Raw genomic sequence first — 14,021 nt, 5'->3', positions numbered from 1 at the left:
CGTGATTGCCGTCCCTGTGTACTGGTGACTGCCATTAGCAGATCTTGTTCTGTACAGCCGCGTGATTGCCGTCCCTGTGTACTGGTGACTGCCATTAGCAGATCTTGTTCTGTACAGCCGCGTGATTGCCGTCTCTGTGTACTGGTGACTGCCATTAGCAGATCATGTCCTGTACAGCCGTGTGATTGCCGTCCCTGTGTACTGGTGACTGCCATTAGCAGATCATGTCCTGTACAGCCGTGTGATTGCCGTCCCTATATACTGGTGACTGCCATTATCAGATCTTATCCTGTACAGCCGTGTGATTGCCGTCCCTGTATACTGGTGACTGCCTTTAGCAGATCATGTCCTGTACAGCCGTGTGATTGCCGTCCCTGTGTACTGGTGACTGCCATTAGCAGATCATGTCCTGTACAGCCGTGTGATTGCCGTCCCTGTGTACTGGTGACTGCCATTAGCAGATCATGTCCTGTACAGCCGTGTGATTGCCGTCCCTGTGTACTGGTGACTGCCATTAGCAGATCTTGTTCTGTACAGCCGCGTGATTGCCGTCCCTGTGTACTGGTGACTGCCATTAGCAGATCTTGTTCTGTACAGCCGTGTGATTGCCGTCCCTGTGTACTGGTGACTGCCATTAGCAGATCTTATCCTGTACAGCCGTGTGATTGCCGTCCCTGTGTACTGGTGATTGCCATTAGCAGATCTTATCCTGTACAGCCGTGTGATTGCCGTCTCTGTATACTGGTGACTGCCATTAGAAGATCATGTTCTGTACAGCCGTGTGATTGCCGTCCCTGTATACTGGTGACTGCCATTAGCAGATCATGTCCTGTACAGCTGTGTAATTGCCGTCCCTGTATACTGGTGACTGCCATTAGCAGATCATGTTCTGTACGGCCGTGTGATTGCCGTCCCTGTGTACTGGTGACTGTCATTAGCAGATCATGTTCTGTACGGCCGTGTGATTGCTGTCCCTGTATACTGGTGACTGCCATTAGCAGATCTTGTTCTGTACGGCCGTGTGATTGCCGGCCGTCCCTGTATACTGGTGACTGCCATTAGCAGATCATGTTCTGTACAGCCGTGTGATTGCCGTCCCTGTGTACTGGTGACTGTCATTAGCAGATCATGTTCTGTACAGCCGTGTGATTGCCGTCCCTGTATACTGGTGACTGCCATTAGCAGATCATGTCCTGTACAGCTGTGTAATTGCCGTCCCTGTATACTGGTGACTGCCATTAGCAGATCATGTTCTGTACGGCCGTGTGATTGCCGTCCCTGTGTACTGGTGACTGTCATTAGCAGATCATGTTCTGTACGGCCGTGTGATTGCTGTCCCTGTATACTGGTGACTGCCATTAGCAGATCTTGTTCTGTACGGCCGTGTGATTGCCGGCCGTCCCTGTATACTGGTGACTGCCATTAGCAGATCATGTTCTGTACAGCCGTGTGATTGCCGTCCCTGTGTACTGGTGACTGTCATTAGCAGATCATGTTCTGTACAGCCGTGTGATTGCCGTCCCTGTATACTGGTGACTGCCATTAGCAGATCATGTTCTGTACAGCCGTGTAATTGCCGTCCCTGTATACTGGTGACTGCCATTAGCAGATCATGTTCTGTACGGCCGTGTGATTGCCGTCCCTGTGTACTGGTGACTGTCATTAGCAGATCATGTTCTGTACGGCCGTGTGATTGCTGTCCCTGTATACTGGTGACTGCCATTAGCAGATCTTGTTCTGTACGGCCGTGTGATTGCCGGCCGTCCCTGTATACTGGTGACTGCCATTAGCAGATCATGTTCTGTACAGCCGTGTGATTGCCGTCCCTGTGTACTGGTGACTGTCATTAGCAGATCATGTCCTGTACAGCCGTGTGATTGCCGTCCCTGTATACTGGTGACTGCCATTAGCAGATCATGTTCTGTACAGCCGTGTGATTGCCGTCCCTGTGTACTGGTGACTGCCATTAGCAGATCTTGTTCTGTACAGCCGTGTGATTGCCGTCCCTGTATACTGGTGACTGCCATTAGCAGATCATGTCCTGTACAGCCGTGTGATTGCCGTCCCTGTATACTGGTGACTGCCATTAGCAGATCTTGTTCTGTACAGCCGTGTGATTGCCGTCCCTGTATACTGGTGACTGCCATTAGCAGATCATGTCCTGTACAGCCGTGTGATTGCCGTCCCTGTATACTGGTGACTGCCATTAGCAGATCATGTTCTGTACAGCCGTGTGATTGCCGTCCCTGTGTACTGGTGACTGTCATTAGCAGATCATGTTCTGTACAGCCGTGTGATTGCCGTCCCTGTATACTGGTGACTGCCATTAGCAGATCTTTTTCTGTACGGCCGTGTGATTGCCGTCCCTGTATACTGGTGACTGCCATTAGCAGATCTTGTTCTGTACAGCCGTGTGATTGCCGTCTCTGTATACTGGTGACTGCCATTAGCAGATCTTGTTCTGTACAGCCGTGTGATTGCCGTCCCTGTGTACTGGTGACTGCCATTAGCAGATCTTGTTCTGTACAGCCGTGTGATTGCCGTCCCTGTATACTGGTGACAGCCATTAGCAGATCTTGTTCTGTACAGCCGTGTGATTGCCGTCCCTGTGTACTGGTGACTGCCATTAGAAGATCATGTTCTGTACAGCCGTGTGATTGCCGTCCCTGTGTACTGGTGACTGCCATTAGCAGATCTTTTTCTGTACGGCCGTGTGATTGCCGTCCCTGTATACTGGTGACTGCCATTAGCAGATCTTGTTCTGTACAGCCGTGTGATTGCCGTCTCTGTATACTGGTGACTGCCATTAGCAGATCTTGTTCTGTACAGCCGTGTGATTGCCGTCCCTGTGTACTGGTGACTGCCATTAGCAGATCTTGTTCTGTACAGCCGTGTGATTGCCGTCCCTGTATACTGGTGACAGCCATTAGCAGATCTTGTTCTGTACAGCCGTGTGATTGCCGTCCCTGTGTACTGGTGACTGCCATTAGAAGATCATGTTCTGTACAGCCGTGTGATTGCCGTCCCTGTGTACTGGTGACTGCCATTAGCAGATCTTGTTCTGTACAGCCGTGTGATTGCCGTCCCTGTATACTGGTGACTGCCATTAGCAGATCATGTCCTGTACAGCCGTGTGATTGCCGTCCCTGTATACTGGTGACTGCCATTAGCAGATCTTGTTCTGTACAGCCGTGTGATTGCCGTCCCTGTATACTGGTGACTGCCATTAGCAGATCATGTCCTGTACAGCCGTGTGATTGCCGTCCCTGTATACTGGTGACTGCCATTAGCAGATCATGTTCTGTACAGCCGTGTGATTGCCGTCCCTGTGTACTGGTGACTGTCATTAGCAGATCATGTTCTGTACAGCCGTGTGATTGCCGTCCCTGTATACTGGTGACTGCCATTAGCAGATCTTTTTCTGTACGGCCGTGTGATTGCCGTCCCTGTATACTGGTGACTGCCATTAGCAGATCTTGTTCTGTACAGCCGTGTGATTGCCGTCTCTGTATACTGGTGACTGCCATTAGCAGATCTTGTTCTGTACAGCCGTGTGATTGCCGTCCCTGTGTACTGGTGACTGCCATTAGCAGATCTTGTTCTGTACAGCCGTGTGATTGCCGTCCCTGTATACTGGTGACAGCCATTAGCAGATCTTGTTCTGTACAGCCGTGTGATTGCCGTCCCTGTGTACTGGTGACTGCCATTAGAAGATCATGTTCTGTACAGCCGTGTGATTGCCGTCCCTGTATACTGGTGACTGCCATTATCAGATCTTGTTCTGTACAGCCGTGTGATTGCCGTCCCTGTATTCCGAATGCTTATGCTGTATCACATCTGTCTTCCAGAGTTACGCATTGGACCAGGTGCTGTCGGACAAGGTTCTCAGCTCCAAGCTCTGTGGCGTCATCGCTTACCGCATCTACCGCGCTCTGTTTGAACAGCCGAAATTGGATTAGAGCGCGTGACATGAGAGCGGAGGGGGGCGGGGGGGTGTTGCTATGCCTGTGAATGAAATGGATTGCTATACAAATTATTACAGCTGTCTTCATTCTCTGGGCCTGATTTAGAGATGGGCGGTACTGCACAGACGAGGCCTTTTTCTGGGAACGGTGGCCAGCTACGCCCCTGCACCGCCACCCCAAAACGCTGCAAAATATCAATCAAGCTACAGCTAGGAGGGACTGTGAGCAAGATCGCAGGACCCTAAACACGGGAGATGTATGCTAACCATCGGCCCTCTGTACATATAGTGTTCATTCTAGCACCCTGCACCTGACACAACCCGCGCAGTCCCTTTCCTGCCTGGGGTGTCACTTTCTGCTCTGGTGCTTCTAGCACTCAGCTGATGCAACAAACTGCTAAGATACAGATCAGAGTGTGCTAGAAGCACCAGAACAGAGAGCAACACCCCAGGTCGGAAAGGGGAACTGCACTGGTTGTAACGGATGCAGGGTGCTAGAATGAATACTACACACAGTTCCATCAATGTAGTTGCCGTTATCACTCTCTGACGTGGATTCTCATTGCCCTCTCCTGCACTCTCTTCGCCTTGCGGCACTGTCCTCTATGGTACGCCAGGACGCATGTGCGCAGTACTTCCAACATCTGTCAGCTGCGTGCACCTCGAAATCAGGCCATATATCTCTTCTCTTATGTTCTATCTATCCTTACCTCCACTACCACCTCTGTGCAGCTGCCATCTCTGCTTGGATGTCCCAACGCAATCTAAGGCTCAACATGTCCAAATCGGATCTCGTCACCCCCTCCCTCCTCTGTCAAATCCCCTCCTTCAGTCTCTCCCCACTGACAATATCACACTCATGCCTGCTCCCTAAGGCCGCAGCCTTGGTGTCATCCTTGGCTCGGTCCTCAGATCCACTCCACACATCCAGGGGGTCATTCAGGCCCGGTTGTTAGCGCCGATGTGCACGGACCGGGCCGATGGCCCCCCACAGAGCATGCGCACGACGGCGCCACCGACAGCGCCGGTCGTAGCGGGTCTCGATCCAAATGGGGCGAGCTGTCGATGTTGATTGACAGCTCGCCCCGTTTGGAAGGCGGGGTGGGGGGGTGGCAGCCCAAACGGGGGCGTTCCCATGGGAACGCCTACCGTTTGGGGGCGGCCCCACTGACATCTCCGGGGCTTACGACAAGGGAGACCCTACCCTAGGGTCTCGTCGTAAGCCCCGATGGTCGCGATGGTCTTGACCATCGCGACCATCACCTTAGGCGGTCGTAAGGCTGTGGGTGTTAACCCACAGCCTTACCACCGCAAAGGGGGACGTCTTGAAAATTCAAGACGTCCTCCCCTCATTCAGACCGACCGCACGCTCTGTGCGACCGGCTCTGAATGAGGTTCCCAGTCCCCTGTGCTGCCGTGGTCTCCCCTCCTTCGCTTGCTCCCTTGCTTTTATACATTGGATGATTTGTTTTCCAGCACCACAGAGGTTAGTGGCGCCCTACGAATATACAATGATGGTGGATGAGACATGTGCCTAGCGTGGCCCTCATAGTGACAGATATTATCTATGATTACTGGTATGCCTAGAGGGTGACAAAGATCGGGAATATATTCACAGTTTTTTAGAAAGATAGTCTTGCCATCCATGTACTACGCCGGTATGTACTAAAGCCTGAAATGCGGAAAAGACTGGAAAAAAATATATATATTTTCTGAGTTTTGGCCGCATTGCCACATGCACCAAGCTCCGGAATGCGATATATTCCGGAGCTTGGACCTGGTGACGTTACCTAATTGAAGCCTATAAGCCAATCTGATCCCTCCCAGCACCCCCTGCGGCGCGCCTGTCATTCTGCACATGCCCAGAAGGACGCCAGAGTGACTACTGGGTGATAAACCCGGAAATTCCTCTATCACAAAGGACAGCTATTACCAGAACAGCTGTCCTCTGCGCATTTCTAGGTACATACCGGTGATTATATGTACCTGATAATTGGCAAAATGTATGGTATAGTGAATGCGATGCTTAGTAAATTCTGCCTTTATACTGATAATTACTATGCATATGCTCTACAGAATAAGAAAAGCTTTGTCTATATACATAAAACAAGGCCAAAGAGAACTACTATTACAGGAGTAAATTAATTAACACACATTTATAATAAAGTATAATTAAAGTGAGATTACATTTATATATGAAACACAGGTGATATTAAGTTTATATCGGTTATACAAGATCTTAATGTATTTATATATATATATATATATATATATATATATCATGCTTTACCTATAATGAAAGCTTTAAAACACACATCAGCAGGTCAGGTTGAACAGTGCATGTATACATTTACATATTGTCAGTGCTTACATGGGATAGTGTATGTGTACAGGCTTTCACATTCCCAGACCATGAAGTATCAGACTACAAAATGGTATGAAACCACTGAGAGAGACTGCAATAAATTGTCTTTTGTGCTGTTATCAGAAGTAACAATCAATCTAAGAAATAGATAATTATATAATGCACAGTTTACATTTTATACTTAGACTAGAGTATTACTGCCATCTACTGTCTAAAGTTAGTATTGTTAACCAATATCTAAGAAAGAGGACTCGATTAGTTCTTACATAAGAAGCTATTGATGGAGTGCAAAGTGAGACAGTCATTTGGAGGTCTCTTCTGTGGGATGAACAGCTGTGTCGGTGCTCCTCTGTGAAGACTTTAGGGTGCATATAACTGGAAATCATTGACTCTTGATTTGATGTTAAGTAAATAATATTTTCGTATACGTCTTTTGTGTCAGCTCGTCATTCAATATTCAGGATTGTAATTATAGTACCCTGTTACAGTCGCACGTAATAAAATAAGGTGTAATGTGTTGTAATCCAGGTCTATTCCAGCTCAAAGTATAATATGCTCTGCAGAATATGTCAAAAAGTTGTCTCGTGAGGGGCTACAGAACAAATCAATAAGAGAACACCTCTTGCCGCGGAAAAATGTATCATCTAAATATCGCCAGGGCTACTGAGCATTACACAGCTTGCCTCTACGCCAACCGGACCTGAGTTACCACTGCGCCAAGCCGGGCTCTGTTGCAGGGAGCATTTGTGAGTTGACTGGTCAGGTCACGTATGTTAGACAGCTGGTGGAAGATTAAATACCAGCTTTCAGTTCCGTTTGCAACAGAAACAAAATAAAGATATAACAAAATATAAAAAAAGAAACACAAACAAATGAGCAGCGTTATATATCACTAATAAGTCATTTACTGGAGACAGCACGGCAGCACTATGCTGATGCTCTGTGAGGTCCAAAAGGAATCGCCTGAGGGGGGAGTTTTCACTCCGGCAGAGGAGATGTTAACACATCTTGTCAGTGCTGCTTTCCTGCTCCACCTCGGTAAAGAGACGAAGAAGGAAGAGCTATAGCGGCACGATGCGGGATGCTATAATGCATCTACCCCAATGTCTTTATGCTGCCTGCCAAGAGTTAAGCCTGGGCATGAAGTTTTACCATATTATGCCCACATGGCTTCAATGCATCTGTTTCCACACTGAGGAGCATATGTACCAAGCCCTTGTTTAATTTGATCAAAACTAGGCCAAAGTCCAAATTCAGTTCAAAGTCCGGTTCTAACTCAATGCTTAAGATGCAGGCTAGGAAGCCAGGCCAAGCCTTTACAGGAGATGCTGGGTCAGCTGCAGGGCAGCCAACACTGACATGAAAAAACAAGTCCTTTACTCCCCCCGTCTTTACTAACCTAAACATTTTAACTCCCCATTCCCACTTTACCTGCCCCATACCCATACTTGTTATCCATCTCATTCCACTCATCGGCCTATATTGTTTCTCTCCTCCCTCTACACCAGCCTCCCTCTTTTCCTACCTCATTCTCTTGTCAGTCCTCTTTTACCTGCAGAGCCAGCCCTAACCAAATTGATGCCATTGGTAAGATTGTGGCTGATGCCCCCTAGCACCGCCGCTAACTCCTCTTCTCTTATCCAGAACCCCTCTCCCAGCACAGCACCCATCACCCAGCAACACCCAACATGTGCGGGGTTCCTTCTCAGCCAAGAGCGTGGGCTCACTCACAATTTGTCCTAAGAACACAGCCATGAATAAAGAATGGGACCAAAACAGCCTCCAAGAGCAACTTCTCCCAACCATGCAAGGACAGTTTGGTGAGGAACAATGCCTTTTCCAGCATGATGGAGCACCTTGCCATAAGGCAAAAGTGATCACTAAGTGGCTCGGGGAATAAAATATTGGAATTTTGGGTCCATGGCCAGGAAACTCCCCTAATTCCATTGAAAACTTGTGATCAATCCTCAAGAGGCGGGTGGACAAACAAAACCCACAAATTCTGACAAACTCCACGCATTGATTAGGCAAACTTTGTGAAAACCAACACTTGTGTCATTCTCAAAACTTTAGGCCATGGCTGTGCATGTCTGATGGCGCCTGAGAAACCATTGGGAGTCTACTCTGTGCATTTGCCAGCAAGAGAGGAGGGGTGGCATGGAGGCTGCGCACAAGCTCCCGCCTCTCATCAACCGTCCCTGGGATAAACGTGCCGACTGCAGGACGGTGGCACCCGTCCCCTCATATCAGAACTGTGCTGACAAAACCACGGGATGACCAGTAGGCATCCGATCAACCCCGCCCACTACCATCCCGTGCCGGCAATCTAGACTAGAGATTGCCGGCGGCAGATTGCAGTTGGCCTATCTCATTAGTGCCGCACCTGGGTAACGCCCTTTTCTACTTCAGGGTCCATAGGGTTCCACAGGATACCTTGGGGTATAGGTGTGATGTCAGTCGCTGGGCACCATAGAGTTAAGCTTTTCAGCCTTCCAGGATGCACTAGGGTCCCCCTCCTATACCCCGAGCCAAGGCACCTGTTTAGTTTGGTGCCCGGCTGGAGTCGGGTGCACCTGTCGGAGTGGGGGCTAGAAGAGCCCCTGAAGCTTTCTTCAGTGCAGCTGTGGCTACACATCTGGATGTACAGCATGGACAGTCAGTCCTGACGTCCATGCTGTCTTCCCTACACCCCCGCCGGTACCAGAACGCCGGTACCGATCCGGGGTCACAGCTAGTGGTGACCTCAGATGTTCCGGACCATGGCCGGATCCAAGGGGTCCCCGCTGGTCACATGGTCCTAAGTCCCCAGGCAGGGGGCTCCCTGGGGACTGGCTGCAGCGTGAAGCCAGGCGACCAACCTGCGCTTTCCACTACCCCCTGGGACAGCGGACCGCAGCAGAGCGGTAGCGCTGTGGCATCCCAGGGGTTAAATGCATGCCAGGGGAGCGCGCCTTCCCTGTCACACAGCCGGCGCCTCCCCCGCTGCACACAGCCCTCTCTGCACGCTGCCGACTGGTCCTGTGGGAGCGCTCCTCCCCCAGGCCAGCCTCCTCTCTGCTCCTCGGCGGCCATCTTCTCCAGAATGCATGGTGAACGCTGCTGGAAGCGCTGGACGGAAGCATCGTGGTCAGGGTCCCCCCGCATACCTCTCCTCCGCTGTGGTCTGGTCTGTGTATGCAGCGCTGTGTCCTACCAGGCCCTGTGTCTGCGTAGTTGAGTGATCAGCGCTGTTAGTGCAGGAATTGATTTTCTTTGCATTGTATGTGACTGTGCTAGCGCTGTTGCCTGTAACTTTTCTCTAAACTGTCAGCTTTATTACTGTCCCTGTTCTTTCTGCTAAGCCCTTGCGGTGCGGTGCTGCAGGGTGGTCTCTCGCCTATTTAAGTTATAATTGGTGAGAGAGGTCACATACGTGGTGCCATCATGTCCGAAAGTGATTTTCCCCTCCGGCTTCAGTGTACTACGTGTAAAGAGGGGGAGGGTAGCGCGGAGGGCCTTTGCTGGCAGTGCTTGTCCATGGCGCGGCCTCTTACGGTTACAGCACCGGTACAGGAGCCGCCCTGGGCTTGTTTCGCTCAGGCGCTTACAGCCTTAGTGGGCCAGTTAGCTCCGCAGTCCGCGTTTACACCGATGGGTTTATCCCAGCAGTCAGTGGTGTCGTCACCCATGCAGGGTTTCCCACGACAATTGGTGGTACCCCACAGTCTCCCTATTTCCCCGCTCCCGGTTTCACAGGAGCCAGCGTGGGTTAACTCCGACGAGTTCTGTACAGCACTTGTCGGATGTGTTGCAAGGGGAGTCTGTGATGCGGCCGCATAAACGGCCGGTGGCGTCTCTGTCGGCTCCTTATGAGGATGATGAGGGGACGTCTGATGATGGGGAGATTCTGGATCCTTACGATCAGGAACCTCTCCACACTAAGGACGCTGATGCTAAGTCCAAAGTATATATTCCTGGACTTATTCGGGCGGTCCGCACAGCCTTGGTGATTGAGGACGAAGTTCCCCCAGCGGCTAAATCTAAGTATGCCTTTTTCAAAGATGTGAAGGGCGATGCCACAGTCTTTCCTCTTTCGGGTCAGTTGGTGGACCATTTAGAGGAGGCGTGGAAACAGCCTGGCAAAAGATACCAGCCGCAGAGACGCCTGGCGGTGGCTTATGCGTTCGCGGATAATTATTTTGCAAAGTGGGAATCCCCTCCACAGGTGGATTCTCACGTGACCCGTCTTGTTCGTAGTGCCACATTGCCGATGCCATCTATGTCCTCCCTTAAGGATGCTATGGACCGCAAGGTGGAGATCTGCCTGAAGTCCGCTTATTCCCTTGCGGGGGGGGGGGGCAGCACGACCGGCTATGGCCATTTGCTGGGTTGCCAGAGCGATGGAGCGCTGGGCGGATTCATTAGAGGCTTCTTTTGATTCCGACTGTCCGGCCGAACAGGCGGAGTTGATTGGTAATCTCCGTGATTCGGCCACTTATATCAACGAGGCGTCCCTAGACATTAGTACTCTGGTGTCTAGAATTTCTTCAGCAGCGGTGGCTGCTCGTCGCACCTTGTGGCTGCGATCCTGGAAGGCGGACACAGATTCCAAAAAGGGTCTGGAGGTGTTGCCGTTTACCGGAGTTCTCTTCGGTCCGGATCTGGATAAGATTGTGGCTACGCTGGCGGCAGCCAAATCGGCTTGTCTCCCGCTGCTCCTTCTGGACCATCATCCTTTCGGTCATCTAGGGCCCAGGGCAGGCCCAAACCACAGTCGTTTCCTCGACAGGCTGGTCCTAAGAAATCGGCCAAGCCCCGGAAGCAGGCATGGAGTACCAGACGTCCGGACCCCAAGCCAGATGACAAGCCTGCGGCCTGACGGTCTGGGCCTCCCTTTGGGGGATCCCAGGGTGGGAGGCCGCCTGCTGCAGTTCGCCCAGTGTTGGTCGGCCACTACGACAGACACTTGGGTTCTGGAGGTGGTTTCCCACGGATACGCCCTCTCCATCTCGATTCTTCACCACGGGTCTACCATCAGATCGGAACAAGGCTACAGAGCTGCGGAAGGTATTGCACACTATGCTCCAGGCTGGAGTTATAGTACCTGTTCCATTCTCCCAGAGGGGCCAGGGTTTCTATTCAAATCTATTTTTGGTACAGAAACCCAATGGGTCGTATCGTCCGATTCTCAACCTCAAAGCACTCAACAAGTCTTTGCGGGTCCCGAAGTTTCGGATGGAGACCCTACGGTCCATCATTCTGGCGCTGGAACCTGGGGACTACATGGTGTCATTGGACATACAGGACGCTTACCTGCATGTCCCTATTCTTTTGCGCCATCAACAGTTCCTCAGGTTTGCAATCCGCAGCGACCACTTCCAGTTTCGGGCGTTACCTTTTGGCCTGGCGACAGCACCACGTGTTTTCACCAAGGTGATGGCGATCATGGCGGCTTCTCTGCGGCTGCAGGGAGTCCGCATGTTGCCGTACTTGGACGACCTGTTATTGGTGGCAGGATCTCCAGAGCTCCTGTTACGCCACTTGGACCTGACCATTGCACTGCTGCAACGGCACGGCTGGCTAATCAACTGGCAGAAGTCCACTCTAATCCCGTCTCAGAGGATTCTGCATCTTGGAGCCTTATTGGACTCGGGACAGCAAAGGATCTTCGTGACGGAGGACAAGATCTCTGCTTTACAGTCAAAGGTGCGCAGTTGTCTGCACAGCCGCCGGGTGTCCCTACACTCGGCGATGAGGTTACTGGGCTCCATGGTGTCGGTGTTCGACATGGTGGAATACGCCCAGTTTCACTCCAGACCTCTGCAGTACCTGATCCTGTCCAAGTGGAACGGGCTGCCTCAGTCTCTGAAGTCCCAGACGATTGTGATCACCCCGGAGGTTCGCCTGTCCCTTGCGTGGTGGTTACAGACGACCCACCTCAACAAGGGACGTCCGTTCTGGGTTCCAAATTGGGTCCTGTTGACAACGGACGCCAGTCTTCGGGGCTGGGGAGCAGTTTCGGGTCCACACTTGTTCCAGGGCAGGTGGACGCCGACAGAAGCGGAGCTTCCAATAAATATCTTGGAACTCCGTGCGGTCTTCAATGCTCTCCAGCAGGCACATCGGTTTCTCCAGGGTCACCCTGTGCAGGTCCAGTCGGACAACGCTACCACCGTGGCCTACATAAACAGGCAAGGAGGAACTCGCAGTCGGGCGGCTCTCGTAGAGGTCTCTCGGATCCTGGTTTGGGCGGAGCACAATCTTCCGGCCATATCAGCGGTCTTCATCCCGGGAGTGCTAAATTGGGAGGCGGACTTTCTAAGTCGCCAGGACGTTCATCCAGGGGAATGGTCCTTGCACCCGGACGTTTTTCAACTGCTGGTGGATAGGTGGGGTCTTCCAGAGATCGACCTCATGGCGTCCCGGCACAACAACAAGTTGTCGGTGTACAGGTCTCGCACAAGAGACGAAGGGGCGTCTCTGGTGGATGCTCTGTCCGTCCGGTGGACGTTCCGGTTCGCATACCTGTTCCCTCCGGTCTCCCTTCTTCCACGGGTAATCCGGAAATTCAAACAGGAAGGAGGGACGCTCCTGTTGATAGCTCCCGCATGGCCCAGACGGCACTGGTTCTCAGACCTTCAGGGTCTGTCCGTAGACAGTCCTCTGCGGTTGCCGCTACGACCGGACCTTCTGTCTCAGGGTCCTTGCCTTCACCCGGACCTGACTCGGCTGTCTTTGACGGCGTGGCTGTTGAGACGGCCATGCTGAGGTCCCGGGGGTTTTCCAGCTCTGTGGTGCGTACCATGTTACGAGCTCGGAAACCGTCTTCCGCGAGGATATACCATCGCGTGTGGCATACGTTCTTCCAGTGGTGTCGACCGAGAGGTTATGCACCGCAGGAGTTTCATCTGTCTCGGATTCTCGCCTTCCTGCAAGCGGGACTAGATCATGGGCTTCGCCTTGCTTCTTTGAAGGTACAGGTTTCACCGTAGGATTGCTACGTCCTTCGTGGGCAGCTTGACGTGGTGCCTCGGCAGTTCAGATCTGCAAGGCTGCTACGTGGTCCTCTGTCCATACCTTCGTGAGGTATTACAGGTTTGACACCTTCGCCTCTCAGGATGCTTCCTTCGGGCGGCGGATTCTCCTTTCTGCACAGGAGCGTCCCCACCCTTAAAGGATACTGCTTTGGGACATCCCCAAGGTATCCTGTGGAAACCCTATGGACCCTGAAGTAGAAAATATGAGATATGGTAAGAACTTACCCTTGTTATCTCTATTTCTACGAAGTCCATAGGGTTCCACAGGACTCCCGCCCTGTCGCACCTGTGCTGCAGATGGGCTTTGCTCTGGTCACCGGTTTTCCGTCTCCCTCTGGTGAGAATGTGATTCTTGTATGTGTCCAGATCTTTTTTTCTCTCTCTTCCTTCTCCTCCTCCGGCCTATGGCTTGATAACTAACTGAGGTGCCTTGGCTCGGGGTATAGGAGGGGGACCCTAGTGCATCCTGAGGGACCCTAGTGCATCCTGAGAGGCTGAAAAGCTTAACTCTATGGTGCCCAGCGACTGACGTCACACCTATACCCCAAGGTATCCTGTGGAACCCTATGGACTTCGTAGAAATAGAGATTACAAGGGTAAGTTCTTACCATATCTCATATTATTTCTGGCCCTGTAATGGGGACTGGCTCTATGTACGAGCGTCATGGGCCATGGA

General features: G+C 51.7%; 1 protein-coding gene across 1 annotated transcript in view; it reads left to right on the top strand.

Annotated features, from left to right (window-relative positions):
* The window catches only part of LOC148439530 (very-long-chain 3-oxoacyl-CoA reductase-B-like), a 230,510-nt gene extending 226,551 nt beyond the window's left edge, over nt 1-3,959 (top strand). The window contains exon 11 of the mRNA XM_088464628.1: nt 3,849-3,959. Coding sequence (XP_088320754.1) covers nt 3,849-3,959 — 111 coding nt within the window. The remainder of the gene's footprint in view (nt 1-3,848) is intronic.
* Nucleotides 3,960-14,021: the final 10,062 nt, after the last annotated feature.

Source organism: Taudactylus pleione, unplaced genomic scaffold (assembly GCF_031769625.1).
Source record: "Taudactylus pleione unplaced genomic scaffold, aTauple2 ptg001724l, whole genome shotgun sequence".
Lineage (NCBI taxonomy): Eukaryota > Metazoa > Chordata > Amphibia > Anura > Myobatrachidae > Taudactylus > Taudactylus pleione.
The sequence above is the reverse complement of the archived record's forward strand: the minus strand, read 5'-3'. Positions and strand labels throughout refer to the sequence as shown.